The sequence below is a fragment of the Podarcis vaucheri genome (genome assembly GCF_965113315.1).
Source record: "Podarcis vaucheri genome assembly, chromosome: 9".
Lineage (NCBI taxonomy): Eukaryota > Metazoa > Chordata > Lepidosauria > Squamata > Lacertidae > Podarcis > Podarcis vaucheri.
Window position 1 is genome coordinate 71,152,448 of NC_138767.1, and position 23,883 is coordinate 71,176,330.

The window sequence follows — 23,883 nt, forward strand, 5'->3', positions numbered from 1 at the left end:
AATAGTCACCAGCCACCACAGGATATGAGTAATGCACAGGATTGCACTGAAAGTAATGGACATGCCCTAGAGGTAAGGAATGGAATGATACACCTGTAAAATAGAAATTTTTATTAGTTGTACTTTAAAAGCTTTTTTCTGTTAAGTTATGGAAGATGCTAAAGTTTTTGAGTAAAGCATTTTATGAAAATGAATGATGCAGAAGTTTTGTAAACTGTAATTTTGTAAAATTTCTATCCTTCCCTTTGTCCTACAGAAGCCCAGGATGGCAAACAGCAAAACAATGCATTAAAAAAAATGATAATAAAACAATTAAAAACTCTCAAATATCCCCACAGCTAATAATGTCACACCTGCACACTTAGTAATCAGTAAACAGGAATATTTCTAAATTCCTCCTGAATTTCAATAATGAGTGAGGAATATTCATACTGAGATCAACAGACACATCACCACCACGGATGACATGCCATAAAGAGGGAACCACTACCAAAAATCATGATTCGGTAATTAGTAATAGATTAATTATATGTATTCTTACATATATAATGCATTTATATGACTTAAATGAGATTTCATGCTTGTTTAACTTGTTGTACCTAAAAGATATGTCAGCTTTTCTCTCTTTCTGTAGCCTTGTGTTCAATCGTGGCTGTAGGAGGAATAAAGGCAATATAATGAAAATAAATTACTGTGTGATTGAGTTATATGATGGCGCCCTCTTGTGATACATATTCAACACACACTGTAGGCGGCATTGCAGAACAGCATCATGAAGCAAAAATATTTCCTATTTGAAAACAAATATATTTACATCACTAAATATAATTCCACATGATACGTTGTCAAATTATTATCAGGGCCACAGATCTTCAAATTCTAAAAACAAAACTTTGATCCCATGCAAGAAAACAAGGTTAGGACAACTTTAAAACTGAATTTTAATTTCCAGTCGTTAAAAATATTGCAAAACAGGGGATGCACAAAACTAATCATTAAAATGGGAGGGGAATGGAAAACCTAAGCATCATGGATGTAGCCAAGGGGGGCAGAGGGGTAGCTGCCCCTCCCTAAATCAATAAAAATCAATAAAAATTAACTCAGGTTCTGCCCCCCCAACAGAAGCCTACTCCCCCCCCAATAAAAATGGCTACGCCCATGCTTAGCATCATTTAAGGATTCTGTCCACATGATCACTACATACACCCTGCACACTTTTTGCTCATTTTGATGACCTGCCCAGACTCATTAACTTGACTGAAAGCTCCTTAACAAAGTTTTCATTCAAATACACTCAAAACAAGACTTGGCAACACCTTTTGTCTGCAGTACTTCCTTCTGTTCTCTGCCCAGCCCCCTTCTTTAAAATGTTTGGCCTGAGGAGGAGACCTGTGAAATCCAAAAGGTTGCTCACTCCTGGTAACTTTGCCTTGGGCAAGATATAAAACGACTAACAAATGCGATAAATTGCGGTGAACTGCCCTGAAATCTACTGATGAAGGGTTTGATAAAGTTTAATAAATGAAATTAATAATAATAATAATAATAATAGTATTGCTACGGGAGTTTCTCCGCACCAAGGATAAGGGAACCAGTAGGAGGGACCCACTGGACCTCCAGATGTTGTCAAAAGACTCCAAGGATGAAGATACTGTGGTCCAACATCTGTAGAGCCCCATCACTGACCTAACTGCGCGTGCGCAGAACGAAAGCTTCTGTAAAGCGGCGCCGTTCGGAAAGTACCTTCCACCTTCGTCCTCCTCTCCGATAGGGGCCGCCAGTCGCTCACGTTCTTATAACGTCGAGAGCGCCCTTCTCTCTCACTGCCCTTGATGGACGAAAGCGTCGCGCGCGGAGTACGCATGCGCGTGGAAACCCAGCCCCTCCCTCTCGGCAGAGAGCGCCGGCCTCTTCATTCCCTCGCTTTCCTCCGCCATGAATGCGGAGAACTTCCTGGCCAGCGAGAGGCTCGTGAACGCGGCCTACGTGCGGCAGGGGTCGCAGGGGCGCCGCGCGCACGAGCTCCGCTTGCGGGCCTTACTGGAGCAGGTAAAAAGCCGGGCCGGCGGGGAGTTACTCGTCGTTTCTTTCTGAGGGAAAGCGGGAGGTGGGGGCGTGGCCTCGCCTCCGGAGGCTCCGCCCACCCGTCCGCCTGCTTTTTAAGGCCACGCCCCCCGGAGGTGTCATTCTCATGGAACAGGCATAAGCAAACGGCCCTCCAGATTGGACTACAACTCCCATCATCCCCTGACCACTGTTCCTGTTAGCTAGGGATGATGGGAGTTGTAGTCCCAAAACATCTGGAGGGCTGAGATTGCCTCTGCCTGTCATGGAACACAGAACGTAGGGAGCTGCCTAACAACAAAAAGCAAGGTTCTAGTCCTCATGGCCTGAATAAAAGGCTAATTTAAGGAGGAATATCTGACTTTTTGGGACGCGGGTGGCGCTGTGGGTTAAACCACAGAGCCTAGGACTGGCCAATCAGAAGGTCGGTGGTTCGAATCCCTGTGACGGGGTGAGCTCCCGTTGCTCGTGCCAACCTAGCAGTTCGAAAGCACATCAAAGTGCAAGTAGATAAATAGGTACCGCTCCGGCGGGAAGGTAAACGGCGTTTCCGTGCGCTGCTCTGCTTCGCCAGAAGCGGCTTAGTCATGCTGGCCACATGAACCAGAAGCTGTACGCCGGCTCCCCGGCCAATGAAGTGAGATGAGTGACGCAACCCCAGAGTCAGCCACGATTAGACCTAATGGTCAGGGGTCCCTTTACCTTTTAATCTTATTTTTAGAAGACATCTGAAGGCAGCCCTGTATCGGGAAGTTTTAATGTTTTATTGTGTTTTTAATATTCTGCCGGGAGCCGCTCAGAGTGATTGGGGAAACCCAGCCAGATGGGCAGGGTATAAATTTATTATTATTATTATTATTATTATTATTATTATTATTATTGAGTCATTTATTCCATCTAGCCCAGTATTGTCCACACTAACTAGCAGCAGCTCTCCAGGGCATGGATAGGCAATCTAAGGCCCAGGGGCCAGATCCAGCCCAGTCGCCTTCTAAATCTGGCCCGTGAATCAGCGTGTTTTTACATGACTAGAATGTGTCCTTTTATTTAAAATGGGTTATTTGTGGGGCATAAGAATTCTTTCTTTCTTTCTTTCTTTCTTTTCAAAATATGGTCTGGCCCCTCACAAGTTCTGAGGGACAGTGGACCGGCCCCCTGCTGAAAAAGTTTGCTGACCCCTGCTCCAGGGTTTAGACTCCACCTGGAGGTGCCATTGGGGACTGAACATGGCAAGGCAGGCACTCTGCCACTGAGCTACAGCTCTTATGCAGCCCTGGGCGCAAAAGGACACCCCACCCCGGCCGTTCTGTTTCTGAGTTTGGTTGTGATGTAAAACCCTGGAGGCCAATAATAATAATAATAAATTTTATTTATGCCATGCCCTCCGCAGCCAAGACCGGGCTCAGGGCGGCTAACAACCAATAATAAAAACAAGTTGATTAAAATACAATTTTAAAAAGATTAAAATACAACATTAAAACTCTAGGATGCAGCCTCTTCACAGGAGGAGAAAGGAAAAAGAAAGAGGGGGGGTGGAATCAAACTGATTCTAAGCCAGAGGCCAGGTGGAACAACTCTGTCTTACAGGTCCTGCGGAATCTGATTTCTTTCCGCAGGGCCCTGGTCTCATGAGGCAGAGCGTTCCATCAGTCCGGAGCCAGTGTTGAAAAGGCCCTGGCTCTGGTTGAGGCTAATCTAACTTCCTTAGGGCCCGGGACCTCTAGGGTGTTGCTATTTATGGACCTTAAGGTGGCTTGTCCACATAGCAGCAAGGTCGGAAGCTTCCCACTGGCGCCTTGGCATGGTTTTAGCTGCTGGCAGCCTTTGTCTCTTTGCAGTTAAGGGCGATTTACTCTGCCACGTCTCTGAATGCACTTTAAAGTGCATCCAACACACATTTTAAGTGTGTGACCCCCCCCCCCAAAAAAGAACGCCGGGAACTGTAGTTTTTAAGGGTTCTGGGTCTTGTAGCTCTGTGAGTGGGCAGCTATAGTTTCTCAGGGCTCTTTGGGGGAAGTCATGTGCTTTAAATGCTTGTTGGGTGTTCTTAAATTGTATGGTATGGGTCTGAGAATTGTCTACTCATAGAAGAAGAAGCACACTATAAATAGTAATGAGTTTTGTATCATATATATTTTGTGATTTTCCATACCTAGCCAGGCCCATCGAGATGCATAGGAGGAAAGGCAGGAAGTAATAATGCCTTATTTTTGGCAGAGCTGTCAGAAACCTTTGTTCTTGTGACTTGTTAGTTACATCTCTTAGGTCTGGCCAGCTTAATATGTAACCTAATGCTATTGAGTAAGCATTCATAGAAAGTCCCACTGAATTTGTTTGTTTACTCCCTACCTACCTTAGACACTTTACTGAAGGAAATAACCTTGGATGATTTGCACAGTCTTTTTTCATCAGCAAAATAATGTGTCCTCTCCATATGCACACTTAATTGTGAACATAGCTTGAGATAGTGTTAACTTCATCCTTATGCTTCTGGACTAGGTTTCCCTGTTAGCTTTGAAATTTAAGCAAAAGTGGTAACTACCGTATTTTTCGCTCCATTGGACGCACCGGACCATAGGACGCACGGGACCATAGAAGGGGGAGAACAGGGAAAAATTTTTTCCCTTGTTCTCCCCCTCTAAAACAAGGTGTGTTCAAGGTACATTCACCAGAGCTTGTGGGGCTGGCGGTGGGAGGAAGCGCTGCTTGCCCCCACCGCCAGCCTCAAAGATGCCTGAAGCCTTTGGAGCGCAGCGCCCCGCTGCCCTGGAGAGGCTGTGCGCGCAGCCATCCCCAAGCTAGAACTGCGAGACGGAGCGCTCCGCAGTGCTCCGTCTTCCTGTTCTGGCTTTGGGCTTAGCGGCGCAGCCTGCATTCGCTCTATAGGACGCACACACATTTCCCCATAATTTTTGGAGAGGAAAATGTGCTTCCTATAGAACGAAAAATACGGTATATTGCAGGCACGTCAAACAGGTGGATCGTGAACTACCGGTAGATCACTGGACGTGTGTGGTAGATCAGTGGCTCCCCTCAAAGAAGCTGTACAAGTTTTGCTCCCCTAGAAAAAGCTCAGGTTTTTTGCCCTGCATCCCCCAAAACAGGGCTTCCTAAAAAAAGCTCAAAAACTTTGACCTGAACCCCCCCAAAAGGGGGTAGATCACTGCCAGCAGATCGCAGTCTCTTGGGAGTTGGCCACCCCTGCTATATTGGAAATGGTGACTCAGTTCAGACAGTCTTTCACAGTTTTCTAAACAACTAAACTAAACTAATCTAAACTGTAATTGAGATAGGATATGTGCACTCTTACCCCTCTTGCATGTGAATTTTTTTTCTCTTTTCTACGTTTTGCTTTAATCACAGTTAAAGCCTTGTGGTTTAGAGCTTACCAGGATTTGGGAAGAAATTGTGGTATGCAAACCTGTTTCCAGCCAGCATTTCAAGTTAGGGTTTCAGGCAGTCCTGGTCAACTGTTGTTTTTAGCCCCAGTGAAGATGTAACCGTAAACTGTTGTTATGAGCCATAGAAGGGAGTTCAACATTTGCATTTGAGAGGGGGAAAGGAAGTGTGCAAACCTGCTGCATGTTCACCAAACTATGGGTACAGCACCTGAAGTGAGCCAATGCTGCAATCCTGCAAGGCAAATGGTGTGAGTTTGAACACCTTGATATTTTTCTGCGTGAAACTAAATGACATTGGTGGGTTTAAAAAGAAGTTTCTTTGCAATACTTCACAATAACAGAGTACTTTTCAATTTAAAACATGTTTTTTTCAAGTTAGTTTCATTTTTCAAGTTAGTTTCATTTTTCCTTATTCTAGTTTAGCTTATCTAAGAAAATGAAACAACAACAATGTGTAAATGTATGTACTTTAACTGTACTGTATTTAATTGTACTGTTTTCTGAAGGGCAAATGTCCTGAAGATGGATGGGATGAAAGCACTATTGAACTTTTCCTCCATGAACTGGCAATTATGGACAGCAATAATTTCCTAGGCAACTGTGGTGTGGGTGAGAGGGAAGGAAGAGTGGCATCAGGGCTAGTAGCCCGCCGGCATTACAGGTAAATATGGCTTTTTTAATATGACAAGTGACTTATTTCTCTTTTATACTTGTTTTCCTCCCGTGAAGGAATGTGCATAACTAGGTAACAACTAGATTTTATATTCCCCAAAATGAGGGCTCAGCCATTGTATTGCTGTATGTTTATGCGTGCTAGAATTTACTGGTAATTAAGGTTTGGGCTGTGAAGGCTATTTTCTTGGAGGTGATAGCTAGACACAGACCCAGTGTGTATCTAAGCCAGGGGTCTGCAAGGTTTACTGGTCATGGGCTGGATCACTCCCACTCTTAAAGAATACAAAGAGAGAAGTAAAAATCAAATAGAAAAATACATTAAAAACCCTGCATCTTTTAAAACATTATTAGCAGCTAAACAAAATCACCGAAGTAGAAGCTATACCCATGCTTTCCTTCATAGTAATGTCTCCCAAACACATCCTTAGTAATCTCTAACATACAGATCTCAGCCATTCACACCAACCATATCCATAATGCAGACAGATAACAGTACAGTGGTGCCTCGGGTTACAGATGCTTCAGGTTACAGACTCTGCTAACCCAGAAATAGTACCTCGGGTTAAGAACTTTGCTTCAGGATGAGAACAGAAATTGTGTGGCGGTGGCGTGGCAGCAGCGGGAGGCCCCATTAGCTAAAGTGGTACCTCAGGTTAAGAACAGTTTCAGGTTAAGAACGGACCACCCAGAACAAATTAAGTTCTTAACCCGAGGTACCACTGTATTGCAGTTGTGTAGCACTGGTCCAGTTCATGGATTGCATGTAGAATCTCATTACGCTAATACATGGTTTTCGGTTTGGGTTTAGTTCATTTGCAAATTTTTGAATTTGCTTATACTGTACATTTATAGCTTGATATTGTGTTATGAACAGAAATAATTTTCATCATTCCAATATTCCCATCATCCAAGGCAAAAGAGTTAAGGGCAGGGTGGGAGAAGCATACAGCACTTGGGGGATATATTCATGGTGTTTCTCGCACCATGTGTGCATTATTTAACAGAAGGTCAGCCAATTGTAACAAGAAGGTACAGCCTTCTGCCCAAGTACCTCTTTCTTCCAACTTCACACATGATAAGTGTTGCCAGAGCAGACAGAGTTGGTTTCATCTTAAGGACATAAGGACAGGTATTTCAGTTGAACTGTGAGCCTGTTCTCTGTCATCCTAAACGATAACAGTAGGTTCATGGTTCCTGAAAAGAGAGACCATAATTACAAACAGGTCCTTTTCTCAGATGTTGTGTTCCTAATGCGAGTAGATTGCTTGTATGAGCAGGTTTTTATATCTTTTTGAACATACGAGCCCCTGCTTGGTATGCTAAAAATGTGAAAATAATTTCTTTGCTGCTATGTTAACAAATATTAGCATAGTGAAATTGAATTTTTGGATGAAGAAATAAATGATGTATTCTTCTCTTCTACTTCAGCATAATTAGTTTTACAGTGGAACATTTACCCTTCACCAGCGCACTAATCAGAATTTCTTCTATCCCATATATTAAAACAAAAACATATTAAACATCAGTTACATGCATATATTGAATTATGGGAGTTGCATTTTTAAATGACCCTTATGACAGATTAATTGCGGCTAACATGAACAAAAGCCCATTAAAATTGATTTTATTCAAATGAAGCAGAGCTTATGGGCAAACTCAGCTTCTAAGGGCCTAAAGTCCCAGGTCATCTGGCACTCAATTGGGCTGTTGTATAATTTACAGCCGACAGATTTTTAAATATAAGCTTACTTTGCTGCTCCAAACAGTATGCATTTGTTGCTCCAGCTGTCATTATAACTGACACTCTATCACTTACAATTATTCCAACACTGTAAGAATTATAATTATTACAGTGTTGGAATAATTGTAAGTGATAGAATGACAAAGAGCTCCATGTTTTTTGGCAAGCCCACTCCTTATATGTGGTTGCCACCTGCCCCTCACCTAATTCTTCTGTGTGTGTTAAAGAACTGGGGAGAATGGGACCAATATGTCTCTCTTCCTGCTTGGCTTAGCAGAAGGCAGAATCAATGCAGAGACCTATTTTGCTTCTGTCCTTGCAAGGAACCTCCATGTGAAATGGAACGACCCATCCTCTGCATTCAGGTCCTCTGGCATGCACAGAAGACTTTGACAGAGCTCAGAGTCTTGTTTTACCTTGCACAGCTCCTTAAGGAAGGCAAACATTGGGTTGAGGGTCTTGTAATGTTTGGAATGTATTGAGGAACCATCAACGGCAACTGCGAGAGCATCCTGTAGGAGAGGGAGACAGGGAACCTAGACAGTTCGTTTCATTCTGTGTCATGTAACCATGGAAGAGATATTGGCCACAGATCATGGTTAAGACAAAGAGACCTTGACTCAGCTGTCATGCCACTCTGTGCTGAAAGGACCGTCAAGTAGCAAAGTGAATGCAAACTCATCTACTGGAGTCAGCATGTTCACGTGATGCAGGTAAACCAGAGTTCAGCATACCATGAAATTGCAAACCAGGTCACTGGAGCCTTCCAGGAGCTCAGCATCCCCTCTTGTGTTTGCAGGGCAGGCAGCAGAACTGGCTAAATTGCCAAGCTGCCATAGACAGCTGTTGGCTGCCTTCAAATTAGTGGGTCACAAGTTTTGTAGGTCTACATAGCGGTAGATACAATAACTGGATTTACAGTAAGCCACATAGGTAAAGGTAAAGGGACCCCTGACCATTAAGTCCAGTCGTGACCAACTCTGTATTGGCCGAGGGAGCCGGTGTACAGTTTCCAGGTCATGTGGCCAGCATGACTAAGCCGCTTCTGGTGAACCAGAGCAGCGCACAGAAACACCGTTTACCTTCCTGCTGGAGCGGTACCTAATTATCTACTTGCACTGGCGTGCTTTCGAACTGCTAGGTGGGCAGGAGCTGGCACCAAACAACGGAAGCTCACTCCGTCGCGAGGATTCAAACCGCCGACCTTGTGATCGGCAAGCTCTAGGCTCTGTTGTTTAACCCACAGCGCCAAGTCACATATTTTGAAGTTAATGCCAGTACAATTCATGAAGTTGGTTCTCACTAAGTCCTGGTGCAAAACTCTGTATCTGAGTAACTATTTTTCTGTTAAAGGTTGCATTTCCCTCCCAACCTTCTGTTTCGTTTCCAGGTTGATCCATGGGATTGGAAGATCAGGCGATATTTCTGCTGTTCAGCCAAAAGCTGCAGGCTCCAGTCTCTTGAACAAACTTACTAATTCAGTTGCCTTGGATATCATAAAACTTGCCGGTAAGTGTGGAGCCAAGTGCATGTGTTCCCTTACAGGTACTTTCAATATTTTAAGAGCATTTGTTTTTCACATCGGATTTTTGTCTTTTACCTGCAGGTGTCAGGACAGCAAGTAGCTGCTTTGTGGTCCCCATGGCAACTGGCATGAGCCTAACGTTATGCTTCCTAACACTACGACATAAGAGACCAAAGGCAAAATACATTATCTGGCCCCGCATAGACCAGAAATCCTGTTTCAAGTCAATGATCACTGCAGGTAAAAGGGTTTGTGTGGAGTGCTGGGGATTCTTGTTGCTTGCTTAGCACAAGCTCTGAACATGTTGTTTGATTCTTGGTAAACCTCTAGCTGCTAATGCCTTCCTGGGACTGCAATAAAAGGAGGGGGCTTGTCAAATACCTTGCAATACATGACTAGAGGTTTCTGTTTTTTGGTTTTTGCATGGTAGGTTGGAAATTGTGTAGGCCTGCAATATATATAACTTACTGGAAGCTGAAACAAGCTATGATTTTAAGTAATTATATGCAAAATTCAGTTTCCTTCCTTCTCTTCTATAGTTTTCTGGCTTCCTAGTTATCTTTGAAACACACTGTCTCTTTTGTCCCTAGGTCATGTGAGGATTTTTCTAAAGCCACACAAGCCTTATACTTCTCGGCAGAAATCATACTGATTTTCAATATTCTATTGCTCACATTCTATTTGAAGAGTGAGAATATGTGTGAACATTCTGTAGCATCCTAGCAGCTTGTTCAGAGGCTGATTAAGAACTTGCAGACAAGCACCTGTGGTAGAGATCCACAAAATCTGCAATAGCTGCTAAGAAGGAAAATAGCCAATAAGCTCCTGAAAGGCTAACTTACAATAAGTCTGCAAATTTTTTGAGATTTACGTCAAGTGTGATGTAAGCTGCCTCAACACCTTTGCTATATTCTGCAGCATTTCTTTTCAGAGTGTTCAAACCACTGTTGACACACGTAGAATATTATGTCCATCTTCCAGGTTTTTTTACTGGAAGCTGGATGTTCACTCCATCTTGTAGGACGTTTTTGCTAACAATATTTTAAATCGAGTCTAGAGAGAGTAACTCTGACTGCTGTATCTCATGTTTGAATGTCAGGTCTTGCTCTTAATTTTAATTTTCCATGGGATGTTGTATGACGAGTGCTAGTGAGATAATTTCCTGGACTGATGATGCAATACCAGTTTATTTACTGATACCCATAGTGGTTAATATTAAAGTTTAATAGTAATTTTAATAAAATAGTTGTCTCTGTAGTAAGCAATGAGAATAAAATCAAACAAAGGAGGCACACTGGGGATAAAGTGAAGATTAAATTGTAGGAGAATCCAGGATGCCCACTCATACATTGTTTTTGTTGGCTGGACTAGGTTTTGAACCTGTGGTGGTAGAAAATGTATTAGAAGGTGACGAGCTGCGTACAGACCTCAAGGCAGTGGAAGCTAAAATCCAGGATCTTGAGGCTGATAATATACTCTGTGTTCATTCTACCACATCATGTTTTGCTCCAAGGGTGCCTGACAGGTAAATAAAGCAACATGTAAACTTTTGGTAGCTATAATTTATATTTGACTTTGAGGGTAGCAATGATGCTACTGCCTGTGATTGACTAAGTTTCCCTAATGTCCAAGACTTGCAGGCATAGGCAAACTCCAGCCCTCCAGATGTTTTTGAGACTACAATTCCCATCATGCCTGACCACTGGTCCTGTTAGCTAGGGATGATGGGAATTGTAGTTCCAAAACATCTGGAGGGCGGGAGTTTGCCTATGCCTGTCCACGAGGGATCAGATAATGGAGAAGGGTCTCTGGCTGTCGTTGGTTGTGCTTCTCAGGTCCTAGAATGAGTCACCCACAGGCAGAGGGACAGGAGGAAATAGAAAATAGAGAGACGGGATCGTGAGCAAGCCTCAAGCTAATGGAAGCAGTGTAGGGGAGATGGGGATGGGAACTAGGAAAGAAAGACTGGGAATTGTCCAGAGCTGCGAGAAGGACCAAGGAACATACTTTATCCAGGAAGGAAAGTGGGGAGAAAGTTGGCAAAAACAAGAGGTTCACATGGCCAGGAACTCAGAAAGGAAGAAGGTTTAAATGTTAACAGATGTAATTGACACAGTCTGCCAGATATTTGGTGGAGGTCTATGACTGAGATACATTTTATGGTCTGGTTTTAAGCTGACTATATCCTTGCTAGAGTAAGAATTCAATCAAAAGACTAGGCGAATCTCTTTGTACAGCTCTTAAGATACTATCTTAAGGGGACGCGGGTGGCGCTGTGGCTAAAACCTCAGCGCCTAGGACTTGCCGATCGCATGGTCGGCGGTTCGAATCCCCGCGGTGGGGTGCGCTCCCGTCATTCGGTCCCAGCGCCTGCCAACCTAGCAGTTCAAAAGCACCTCTGGGTGCAAGCAGATAGATAGGGACCGCTTACCAGCGGGAAGGTAAACGGCATTCCGTGTGCTGCGCTGGCTTGCCAGATGCAGCTTGTCACGCCGGCCACATGACCCGGAAGTGTCTGCGGACAGCGCTGGCTGTCCTATAGAGTGAGATGAGCACACAACCCTAGAGTCTGTCAAGACAGGCCCGTACGGGCAGGGGTACCTTTACCTTTACCTTTAAGATACTATTCTAGACTACAGGTAAGGAATGGTATATTTGAATGCTCTCTCATATTGAAGCAAAACCTCCTGCACTTAAAAAGCTAGCATTTTATAGGTAAGGTTCTGTTGTGCTGGCTTGTTTGTGCAGAGAAATCTTAAATGTCAGAATAATGCAATATTTGCATGTTAGTCTTCAACAGTTCATTGAAAGACTGGAGGGAGTTCCTAACTAGGATATGAATATTACCAGGTGGAACAAAAGTCAGACAAACGATTTTTATCATGCCTGCTTTAGATTAATGATCCTCCACAACTGTACTTTGGAGTAAAGTTATTCTTGCAAATTGCTTTTCCTGAGGGCCTCTAATTAGGATGGATATCATCTTTAGCTGCTGGAATTACTGATAGAAAAGCAACTTCTTTAATGTCTAATGTTTCTGCTACCTCTCTGTTGGTGTTCATTTGATAAGCTTATAGGAAGTGTTGACTAACTGTGCAATCCTAATCGTGCCTACTCTAAAGTAAGTAAGCTCTGTTGAATTTAGTGGGGCTCACGCCCATGTATGTGGAGCTAGGATTGCCGCCTAAGCCATTCCATTCCGAGCAGTTAAAACAAAGGTAATTAACAAAAATTTAAATTCCCTAAAAATGCATCACTATTCATTTTGTGAACTCTTCATCTGTGGTTGTCAGCAAAAATTTGTTCGGAACACTTCTGGACTCCACAAAATATAACACTTCAAGTCTGCTTTTCTCTTCAAAGTTGAAGCATATTCCAATTTTGTGGGTAAATGATTTGGGCTTGTGGATGGGAGACAAAGAGTCGGCTGAGAAACTAATAAATTGTGATTGCGGTTGCAGAGGATAAGAAAATTTATCCTCTAAATTGGATTGTCTTTCAAGTAGTGGTGGTAAAAATGATCTGTAGTATAAACTGTGTAAATAACTTCCTTCATGCATGCAAATATGTATCTGCAGTTACGTAATGAGGAGCACAGTCAAGGGTTTTACAGGTTTAGTGATTCCTATTAACACATTTACCACTGTCACATATTATTGCAATGGTCAAAAGCATCTCCTAGCGTAAGATAGCCTTCCTCTCTATTTTTTAGACCTTTATCTTGCCTTACTTCTTCTTTTTTCTTCCTCATTTCCATATTACCTTTTTGTATTGTTTTAATTCAGTTGTTTCAAAAATGGCAGATCCATAGGATTTTGCATCCTGTGATCTTAATCCAGAGTGTTCTGCATATGATCCTTGACCTAGCTATATATTATGGGATAGATAGGATAGTAGTTTTAGACTGCGTCCAAGGAACTTCTGGGGTTTCACAGAAAGCTAGTGGAAGGGATATTCTCCAGCGAATGCATCCGTAATGACTGACAAGTTTCCCTGCAGAACAGCTTGTGTACCAGTACCCTTCTTCTCCCACAGGACATGGGTGTGTGGGTATCTGGTATGTCCCAAATTTGATGGCAGGCAAGCTAGGAAAGTATTTCCTAAAGGTGAAAAGTTTGAAAATTACTGATGTAGGGGAAAGATGATCAAGATCAACTGAAACAGCAACACACACCAGCATTGAACTGTTGGATTGTGACCTCAATGTCAAGTACTAGCTGGAATTTGCAGTCCTCCTCTAGAAGTCTTTGCTTTTAGAAATATAAAAAGGTAAAGGGACCCCTGACCATTAGGTCCAGTCATGACCGACTCTGGGGTTGCGGCGCTCATCTTGCTTTATTGGCCGAGGAAGCCAGCGTACAGCTTCCGGGTCATGTGGCCAGCGTGACTAAGCTGCTTCTGGCGAACCAGAGCAGCGCACAGAAACACCGTTTACCTTCCCACCAGAGCGGTACCTATTTATCTCCTTGCACTTTCACGTGCTTTTGAACTGCTGGGTTGGCAGGAGCAGGGACCGAGCAACGGGAGCTCACCCCGTCGCAGGGATTCGATCCGCTGACCTTCTGATCAACAAGTCCTAGGATCTGTGGTTTAACCCACAGCGCCACCCGTGTCCCTTCTTTAGAAATATAGTCACACATAAAAGTTGAACTTCTGAGTAAGAATCTTTTTTTCTTTTTACTGTAAATTAGTTTCGGCTACACTGAATTGGTTTTTTAAATATATTGTTGATTTATTGATTTAATACGCGTTTGTACAAGTATGTGGTAAAAGGATATAAAGTTGGTCTAATAATTCTGTCTTTGTGCCGCGAATGTTGACTAAACTGAATTGGAAAAAAAATCTGAATTGAAATGTGAAAATAAAAATAGCCTAATCTCAGGCCATTGCAATTTGCCGTTCATTTCTCTGCTGGCAGCTTTGTACATTGTTGTGCGCTGTCTCATTCCTGAAACTATGAATTTAAAATATTCAATGGCATTTGCAGGGCCTTTTTTTTATTAAAGGACTGCTGTCAACCCCTGAAGGTCACACATTTATCTTTTCAACAGGATTGCCCCCATTGCTGCAACCTCAGAAAATATATTTCAACTTTGCTATAACATTTTGTCTAGGTATCAGATGAAATGGCATTTTCCTTTTATAACTTTTATGTGGTCATTTCTTCCAGCACTATTCCTTTGCATGTAAAAACTATTTGAACTCCCATGTTAGGGACCCCTGCCCGAGGAAAGTGCAGGCATAATGGTATTCCTTACTCCAAACTTTCATACTTCATATAATTATTTCTCGGGAGCACCTGTCTCCTCAGCCAGCTCACTTGTTCTACCCTTAGACTGCAATCCATTGAACTCTTACTTCTCAGTAAGCATGTATAAGATCACACAGTTACAATGCAAACCAAACCAAAAATAGGTGTGCACATTGATTTGAGTGGTTCTAAATGCTCCTTGGGACGCGGGTGGCGCTGTGGGCTAAAGCCTCAACGCCTAGGGCTTGCCGATCGAAAGGTCGGCGGTTCGAATCCCCGCGGTGGGGTGCGCTCCCGCTGCTCGGTCCCAGCGCCTGCCCACCTAGCAGTTCGAAAGCACCCCCGGGGGCAAGTAGATAAATAGGTACCGCTTACCAGCGGGAAGGTAAACGGCGTTCCGTGTGCGGCTCTGGCTTGCCAGAGCAGCGATGTCACGCTGGCCACGTGACCCGGAAGTGTCCCCGGACAGCGTTGGCCCCCGGCCAATAGATGTGAGATGGGCGCACAAACCCCACAGTCTGTCAAGACTGGCCCGTTCGGGCAGGGGTACCTTTACCTTTACCTTTAAATGCTCCTTACTTGTTGATTGGATTGCTACCTGTTTTTCTAGCTGTTGTTCTAAACCAGAGATGGCAAATGCCCATATTCTTAAACTACTACATTCTGCAAAAATTCAGTAGCCAGATCTACCTGAGCCTAGGGTTTGCCGATTGGAAGGTCGGTGGTTCGAATCCCCGCGATGGAGTGAGCTCCCGTTGTTTGGTCCCAGCTCCTGCCCACCTAGCAGTTCGAAAGCACATCAAAGTGCAAGTAGATAAATAGGTACCACTGTGGTGGGAAGGTAAACACCATTTCCGTGCGCTGCTCTGGTTCGCCAGAAGCGGCTTAGTCATGCTGACAAACGCCGGCTCCCTCGGCCTATAGAGCGAGATGAGCGCTGCAACCCCAGAATCATCCACCACTGGGCCTAACGGTCAGGGGTACCTTTACCTTTACCTTTTACATATCTATATAAAATAAAGCACACAACAGATGGTTTTAAAACATCCTTTTCCTCCTGTATTTCACTTTAAATACATTTGAGAGTGGCCCTTTGAATCTCTTTGAACTCTGGCATCTCTGCAACCTTGCTGTTCAGAGCTCCTGCAACCAAGAGCAAAAGTAATTGATGTTCCTGCAAGGAGGGCATCTTAGTCTATAACATCAAACTTAACAATTGCTGCCTGAACTCCCAGACCATTAAATGTTGAGGAAAGTGGTGGTTCAGTTGCTGTGCAACAGCCTACCTTGCATTGGCTTCTGAAGCAGGGCGTGCTTAATAATAATATTAATAAAAATAAATTTTTTTATTTATATCCCGCCCTTCCCAGCCGAAGCCGGGCTCAGAGCGGCTAACATCAAATGTATAACACATTAACATAAAATCAGACAATCAATTAGTAAATGGGCTGTAACATTTTTTGAAACAATAATAATACTGGGAATGGTTTCACTTGGGGTTGGCACTGGTTTGTAGGCAAGCACTGATCACCCCACACTTTGGGAAAAGGAGGAGCAGGGAGCAGGCATGTGAACCCTGCAGCTTGTGTCTGTTCATTGTTAAACTGCCATCATACTGCAGTTTGGCATTATGGCTGAATATTATTAGGCTACAGTGAGCTTCATAGCTGAATGAGGATTTGACCCCAAGCCTCTCTTGTACATGTTCAACATGCTATCTACTGCACCAGTATTTCCCAGGCTTATAATAATCGTATATCCCTTTTGAGGCTTTAGTCTTATTGGTGTACCTCTTTTTGGGCAAAGATAATTGGGGGGGGGGTAGTTTTCATAATACTGTTTTATCTCTGATTGTGGGTGGGTGGGTGGCTGTGTACCCTTTGAAACCCTTTCTCCTACCCCCCCCCACTGGTACTTTAAATAATAACTTGACTTTTGCCGTTCAGACTTCGTACTCCTCCACTTGCTTCACTACAGTAGTAAAGACCTACTTCAGAATAGAGTGAACTTTGGATTAGTTGCTTGTGCACATAGATTACCAGCTCATTTAAACTAAGGCTGTAGGAAGAGAATGATAATTTTAATTGCTGCCAAATTAGCTTGGATTGGATTTATAGCTCAGAGGCGCAATTTTTCATCTCTTGGGCCAGGGTGGATTAAAAATGGATGATTTTATATAAATGGATTTTTGAATAAATGAAATTATACCAAGTGCTCCCTAAAATAACTTGGTTTTAAGTTGTATCTGAGTTTGAAAAAGCCATTAGAATCTACATTTACATTCTCTTAAAACCAAATCCCTTATCCCCCTGCTAAATATAGTACATTGAACCTAAGCCTGATTTCCTATGTTAAAGAATGAATGAGAAGCAAAAAAAAAAGTGTCATGAAGTTGAGCATTACACAGATGACACAATAGGTTATGAATCGTATTAATTATTGTGAAAATTGTACATATGTAGGCAGTCCAGTAGACAGAATGTTCTTGGTATGGATGGATGTTCTTGGAACAGGATGTTCCAAGTAACACTGTTCTTGGTAGCGCTGTACAGTGAATCAGACAAAAAAAATGGGACATCTGTTTTCTTTCCTTCTCCTGTGTGCTCCCCACACTGATTTTGAGGGCTCCCAGGGGGCTGGAGGGGTCAGGAGAAGAATCACCTATGGAACTGCATGATTGGATATGGCCCTTAATTTCACAGCTGTTCCCGTAACTACACCTAGATTCTGTAGTATAAAAGACATGGGAGCTGCACCCGAAGATCTTTGGGTACTGTTCAGGTATTTTAGCATTCAGTTAGTAGACATACTTTCCCCCTGCCCCCAAAAATGCCCTAATCAGAAAGTTGGGTTTTTTTGGTTTAAATCATTTCAATATGTCCTGAACTATTTAATTTTCACAACAGACTTTATATCAGGCATAGGCAAACTCGGCCCACCAAATGTTTTGGGACTACAACTCCCATCATCCCTAGCTAACAGGACCAGTGGTCAGGGATGATGGGTGCTGTAGTCCCAAAACATCTGGAGGGCCGAGTTTGCCTATGCCTGCTTTATATGTTTGGTCCCCATTGAAGTTGAAATCTAGATAGATGGGAAGATTGTGATTTATAAAGAAATTGAATGCCTCTAAATAATTACAACTATGTTTACCACTACAGTGGTACCTTGGTTGTTGAATGGCTTGGCTCCCGAACAAATTGGCTCCCGAACGCCACAAACCCAGAGTGAGTATTCTGGTTTGTGAACGTTTTTCAGAAGCCAAATGTCTTCTGCAGCTTCCGATTGAATGCAGGAAGCTTCTGCACTCAATCGGAAGCCACACCTTGGTTTTTGAACGGCTCCGGGCGTCGAACAGACTCCCGGAACGGATTAAATTCGACAACGAAGGTACCACTGTATTGGACCGTAAAATAAGTGCTTTTTAAACTGAATTCTTAGTCCAAATACTCATTAGAAAAATAGATAAGAATGCAACTTTAGCTAACGTCTAAATAACTCTTGAACTAATACCATATTCTAAGGGCTTTGGTCTCAAACGGCATGAAACTTAGGAAGTTGCAAAAGCTTTTGGTGATATGCTCATCTGTTCAAAGTCAAAGCCAAATATGTCACCGGCTTTCCATAATCCCCTTGTAGGTTATGCAGCTATTTGAACTGTTTGAACTGTTTCCATCTTATCTTAAGCAGTAGGAGGCTAACTGAGATACTCTGCTTTGTTTCCCTTACGTTTCCTTTTAATTTATTTCAGTCTTTCCTCCCAGGTTCCTTCTATTACTTTTCTCTCCTTGACTGTGTTTGCCCAAATTTCAATTTTATATTTGCAGATTGGAAGAATTGGCTGAGATTTGTGCAAGATATGACATCCCCCACATAGTCAATAATGCATATGGAGTCCAGTCCTCCAAATGTATGCATCTCATTCAGCAGGTAAGGGACATTTACCTCTATCTTGGCTGTTACGTCTCTAGATTAACTAGACTTTTACACCAACTTTGAAACTTGGAGCTTTCTAGCTGGCAATACTGTGTTTCCCTCTGTTATTTATCAATAATAATAATAATAATAATTTATTATTTATACCCCGCCCATCTGGCTGGGTTTCCCCAGCCACTCTGGGCAGCTTCCAACAAAATATTAAAATACGGTAGTCCATCAAACATTGACAGCTTCCCTAAACAGGGCTGCCTTCAGATGTCTTCTAAAAGTCTGGTAGTTGTTGTTCTCTTTGACATCTGGTAGGAGGGCGTTCCACAGGGCGGCTGCCACTATACTTAACTTAATCTATACTTAAGTCTCTTACTAGTCGCAAATTTTCCTGAGAGAATGGGAGTGGAAGGAGCAGGGACAATAGCTGCTAAAGAGAGAGAAGATAAACTCAGAATGTGGGGTGATAATTCCGCGATCCACACCAGTTTTCTCAGCCTTCAGAATTCTGAAGTGTCAGAGCCTGACATGTGGGGAGAGTAAAAGGCTCTTGACCTGGGTGGGTTAAGAGTGCTCAACAGAAAATGAGCTGTCATGGTATTTAAAAGCGAATAGAGAAATTAAATTTCAAGCACACAGCTTTGGGAGAATATGCTATGCAAGGACTAGATAGTGCAGTGGCTAAGAAAATGAGTTGTGAGCCAGGAAATACCTGATGCAAGCCTAGGAAAGCTACAGCCTCTCTTTCTCTTACTTTTTTATTTTTTGCAAAATTTATATACTGCTTGATTGTAAGGAAACCTCGATAAGTGGTTTACAAAAATATGAAATAAAACATTAACATTTCAATAAAAAAGTTATATAAAAAGTATTTGAACGATGCCCATTCCACAGAGTTAGTCCAGGAGGATGTCATAGTCAGTGGTATTGAAGGCCACAGAGAGACCAAGAAGCAGGAGCAAAGTCACACTCGGTTCTGTCCCACTCTCTGTAAAGGTCATCTGTTAGGACGACTAAGGTTGACTCAGCCCCATGGCCAGGCCTGAACCTAGTTTGGAATGGATCTAAACAATCTGTGTCATCCAAGAATGCCTGCAACTGCTCCTACCCCCCCAATCTTTTCCATGGCCTTCCCCAAGTAAAGGAGTATTTTCAGCTGGTCAATAGTTAATCCACTCCAAGGGGTACAGGGCTGGTTTATTCAGGAGAGGCTGTACCACCCCATCTCTTTCAAGGTAGCAGGTACCACACCCCCTTCCACAATGAAGCTGTAAGCACATTCTGACCCAACCCACGCTTCTAGAATTAGACAGCCAGGATAGACGGGCTCAGAGGACATGTAGCTGGGGATATAGCTGAAAGCCCCTTGTCCACGTCAGCTGACTGCATAAGGCAAAACCGATCCCACAACACATCACGGACGGTGGCGTCGGATACTTCATCTGCGACTGTGACAACCGCAGAGTCAAGGTCACTCTGAAGTCAAGCAAATTTATCCTCAAAGTGTGCAGCCAGTTGGTCACAGCAAGTCCTCAAATGCTCTAGTACAGGGGTGTCAAACTCAAATTCATCGGGGGCCGCATCAGCAGTTTGGTCACCCTCAAAGGGCCGGTTGTATCTGTAGGACTATGTGTCCACTCTTTATTATCATAAATTATTGTCACTGCATTCAATTATTACTGTTTTTTGTAATGACTAGCTCTGAAAGCACAAACATAGTCAGAATAATGGCAAGTAGATATTCAAATGTGCTCAATATAAAAACAAGGGGAGGTTTCCTGAATGCATGTAAAGTGGAGGTTTCCTGTGTAGAACGGCCGGCGCCGCTAGAGGGCAGACGATCTCTGGCTTGTAGGCTGCCACGCATGCGCTGAGGAGGCGGCTTTCTTGTGTCAAAAAAAAAAAGGGAGAAAAAAAGGTGAAGGCTGGCGGCCAGCGGCGGCTACACGGGCCACATGACGAGGTCTGGTGGACCGGATTCGGCCCGCGGGCCTTGTGTTTGACACCTGTGCTCTAGTAAGTAACTGTCTAAAAGAACTCCACCAGTTGGCCACAGTGCAGGCTGCAAAATGAGTCTTCTACACTGCATGATTAGGTGCACTAACCAGGGATTGTTTGGGTGCAGAGCAAGTCTTGCGCCACTTGAAGGCAGCCCTGATTAGGGAAGTTTTTCATATTTAATGCTGTATTGTTTTTAACACTCGATTGGAAGCCGCCCAGAGTGGCTGGGGAAACTCAGCCAGATGGGCGGGGTATAAATAATAAATTATTATTATTATTATTATTATTATTATTATTATTATTATTATTATTATTATTATTTGCTTCATCCGGCTTGCTCCATATCCTGAAGCTAGGAGTCTTGGTTGACCACAAACTTGACATGAGCCAACAGTGTGACACGGCTGCTAAAAAAGCCAATGCAATTCTGGGCTGCATCAATAGGAGTATAGCATCTAGATCAAGGGAAGTAATAGTGCCACTGTATTCTGCTCTGGTCAGACCTCACCTGGAGTACTGTGTCCAGTTCTGGGCACCACAGTTCAAGAAGGACACTGACAAACTGGAACGTGTCCAGAGGAGGGCAACCGAAATGGTCAAAGGCCTGGAAACGATGCCTTATGAGGAACGGCTAAGGGAGCTGGGCATGTTTAGCCTGGAGAAGAGGAGGTTAAGGGGTGATATGATAGCCATGTTCAAATATATAAAAGGATGTCACATAGAGGAGGGAGAAAGGTTGTTTTCTGCTGCTCCAGAGAAGTGGACACAGAGCAATGGATCCAAACTACAAGAAAGAAGATTCCACCTAAACATTAGGAAGAACTTCCTGACAGTAAGAGCTGTTTGACAGTGGAATTTGCTACCAAGGCGTGTGGTGGAGTCTCCTTTTTTGGAGGTCTTTAAGCAGAGGCTTGACAACCATATGTCAGGAGTGCTCTGATGGTGTTTCCTGCTTGGCAGGGGGTTGGACTCGATGGCCCTTGTGGTCTCTTCCAACTCTATGATTCTATGATTCTGAAGCTGCCTAGAATACCAAGGAGCCAATGTTCAGGAGCGATTGTGTCAACCGTATTTCATCTCACCATTCCATCGCAAAACCAGAGCTTCTCCAGGATCATCAGCCTTCTCCACTGGAAGACACCCTCCCCCCCCCCCAAGAATATTCGGGAATCCCCAGTTTCCTGAATCAGTCTCCTGGGGGATGGGGTATCTGAATGGGCCCCCACCCTTGCAGGGAGGAATTGCTGCTATCAGTCCAAGCTTTGTACATGCATGCATGCACCTGCAGTATGATGCTGGGGTGTGTGATGATAATAATACCGACATGAGAGATCTTTTGTAAAGATATATACATGTCTTAAAAAACTGAAAAGGTGCTATATAAATACTAGGTGTTTGTTATGGTTGTTTATTAATGTGATCCCTGCATATGAATTGACATCCATCTAATTTTTCTAAACCAACGGGCAGTTCAGCCCACAAATCAGTTAACCCAATATTAAGGCCATTTCGAGCTCTCGGATACGGTTTCCCCAATTTGGGGGCTTTTGCCACCAGTACTTCTTCGTGCAAAACGACGTCACTGTTTGTGCAACTTCCTTTGTTGCAAAATTTGAGCTCCTTTAAATTGTTGAGCTGCTCAGATTTGCCACTGTTGTGTCTGTGTGATTGCGCTGATGTATAGGTTATGGATATGCAGCCAGAAGCAGCAGATTGAGTTAACACCTGCCCTTTAGCAGCATGTGATGGGGATGCCTGCTGAGGCAGGAGTCTTGAGCCCCTTTCCAACTGCCTATCTTGAGCATGAGTATAAATACTGTGGAACTTTTCTGCATCAGTAGTCCTTGTCTAGCCATCTGGCTAGCCAGTTTTCATAAGCTTTCTGCTTTCTTGATCTCCCCCCTCCCTCCATTTGGGGGTGACCCCTATGTTAAGATAGGCCAGACTTCTTGGGATTTTAGGAATGTGGCTTAGATTGTTGCTGAAATCTGTTTGTTAAAGGTATTTTAATGGCATACATAGTTATGGAATCTGAACTTTTAAAAAGCTGCATTTGGAAAGATGCAATTCTTGGTGACAGCAGTCACGAAATTAAAAGGCGCCTGCTTCCTTGGAGAAAAGCAATGACAAACCTAGACAGCATCTTAAAATGCAGAGACATCACCTTGCCAACAAGGGTCCGTATAGTTAAAGCTATGGTTTTCCCAGTAGTGATGTATGGAAGTGAGAGCTGGACCATAAAGAAGGCTGATTGCCGAAGAATTGATGCTTTTGAATTCTGGTGCTGGAGGAGACTCTTGAGAGTCCCATGGACTGCAAGAAGATCAAACCTATCCATTCTGAAGAAAATCAGACCTGAGTGCTCACTGGAAGGACAGATCCTGAAGCTGAGGCTCTAATACTTTGGCCACCTCATGAGAAGAGAAGACTCCCTGGAAAAGACCCTGATGTTGGGAAAGGTGGAGGGCACAAGGAGAAGGGGACGACAGAGGACGAGATGGTTGGACAGTGTTCTCGAAGCTACCAGCATGAGTTTGACCAAACTGTGGGAGGCAGTGGAAGACAGGAGTGCCTGGCGTGCTCTGGTCCATGGCGTCACGAAGGGTCGGACATGACCAAACAACAACAACAACAATTCTTGTCCTTTGGCCGATAAAGGCATACGGCAAAACAAGGGATGCATCAAAATATTTGAAGTGGGGAATTCACGTTGGTGTGGGGTCTGTTTCCCTGTATCCCTTATGTCACAGCACCCATGACACCTTCCTTCCCTAACTGTTCAACATACACTGATATTAACCTACTCCAGCTGCTGGCATTAGATTCTGTTGAATGAGAAAGCAAGCTAGCACCAACACACACAGAACAAAACTAAATTAATACCAACAAGATCAGGGTTGTGGGAATTTGCTTTGGGGTAGGCATGTACCCTCAGGGGTGGATCCTGATTTGCAAAACATGGTTTGGGGTGGGACGGTCTTACGGCAGCTGCACCACATAGAACTGAGTGGGGTGGGGGGAATCTTGATGTGCCAAGCCAGAAAATTCCAGAGATAAAGAATTATCTAATGAAAGAACTTGAAGATGAGAGACCTCTGTAACACAGACTTGTTATTAAATTGCCTAAGGAAGGTAAGATCTGGCGCTGGGGAACCAGGTGGGGCTTGCGCCCACCCTATCTTTTTTCCCCTCAGGCCTTGAACGCCAGAAATGAGATGCGTGTAAAGACAGTAGTGTGGCAGACAATGAACAAGCAGTAGGCCGGACAGTCACCACTCTTCCCATCCTCACAAACATA

At 43.6% G+C, this 23,883-nt stretch overlaps 1 protein-coding gene and 1 long non-coding RNA gene across 3 annotated transcripts in view; both read left to right on the top strand.

Annotated features, from left to right (window-relative positions):
• LOC309540558 overlaps positions 1-23,883 on the top strand; it is a 161,687-nt gene that overhangs the window by 30,757 nt on the left and 107,047 nt on the right. The gene's annotated exons all lie outside the window — the stretch shown is intronic.
• SEPSECS (Sep (O-phosphoserine) tRNA:Sec (selenocysteine) tRNA synthase) overlaps positions 1,885-23,883 on the top strand; it is a 41,841-nt gene continuing 19,842 nt past the window's right edge. The window contains exons 1-6 of one of the 2 annotated variants that reach the window (XM_082237441.1): positions 1,885-2,049; positions 5,972-6,126; positions 9,272-9,390; positions 9,488-9,646; positions 10,778-10,931; positions 18,485-18,587. In XM_082237441.1, coding sequence (XP_082093567.1) covers positions 1,936-2,049; positions 5,972-6,126; positions 9,272-9,390; positions 9,488-9,646; positions 10,778-10,931; positions 18,485-18,587 — 804 coding nt within the window. In that variant the 5' untranslated portion in view covers positions 1,885-1,935. The remainder of the gene's footprint in view (positions 2,050-5,971; positions 6,127-9,271; positions 9,391-9,487; positions 9,647-10,777; positions 10,932-18,484; positions 18,588-23,883) is intronic. The other variant, XM_082237442.1, reaches the window with a different exon arrangement.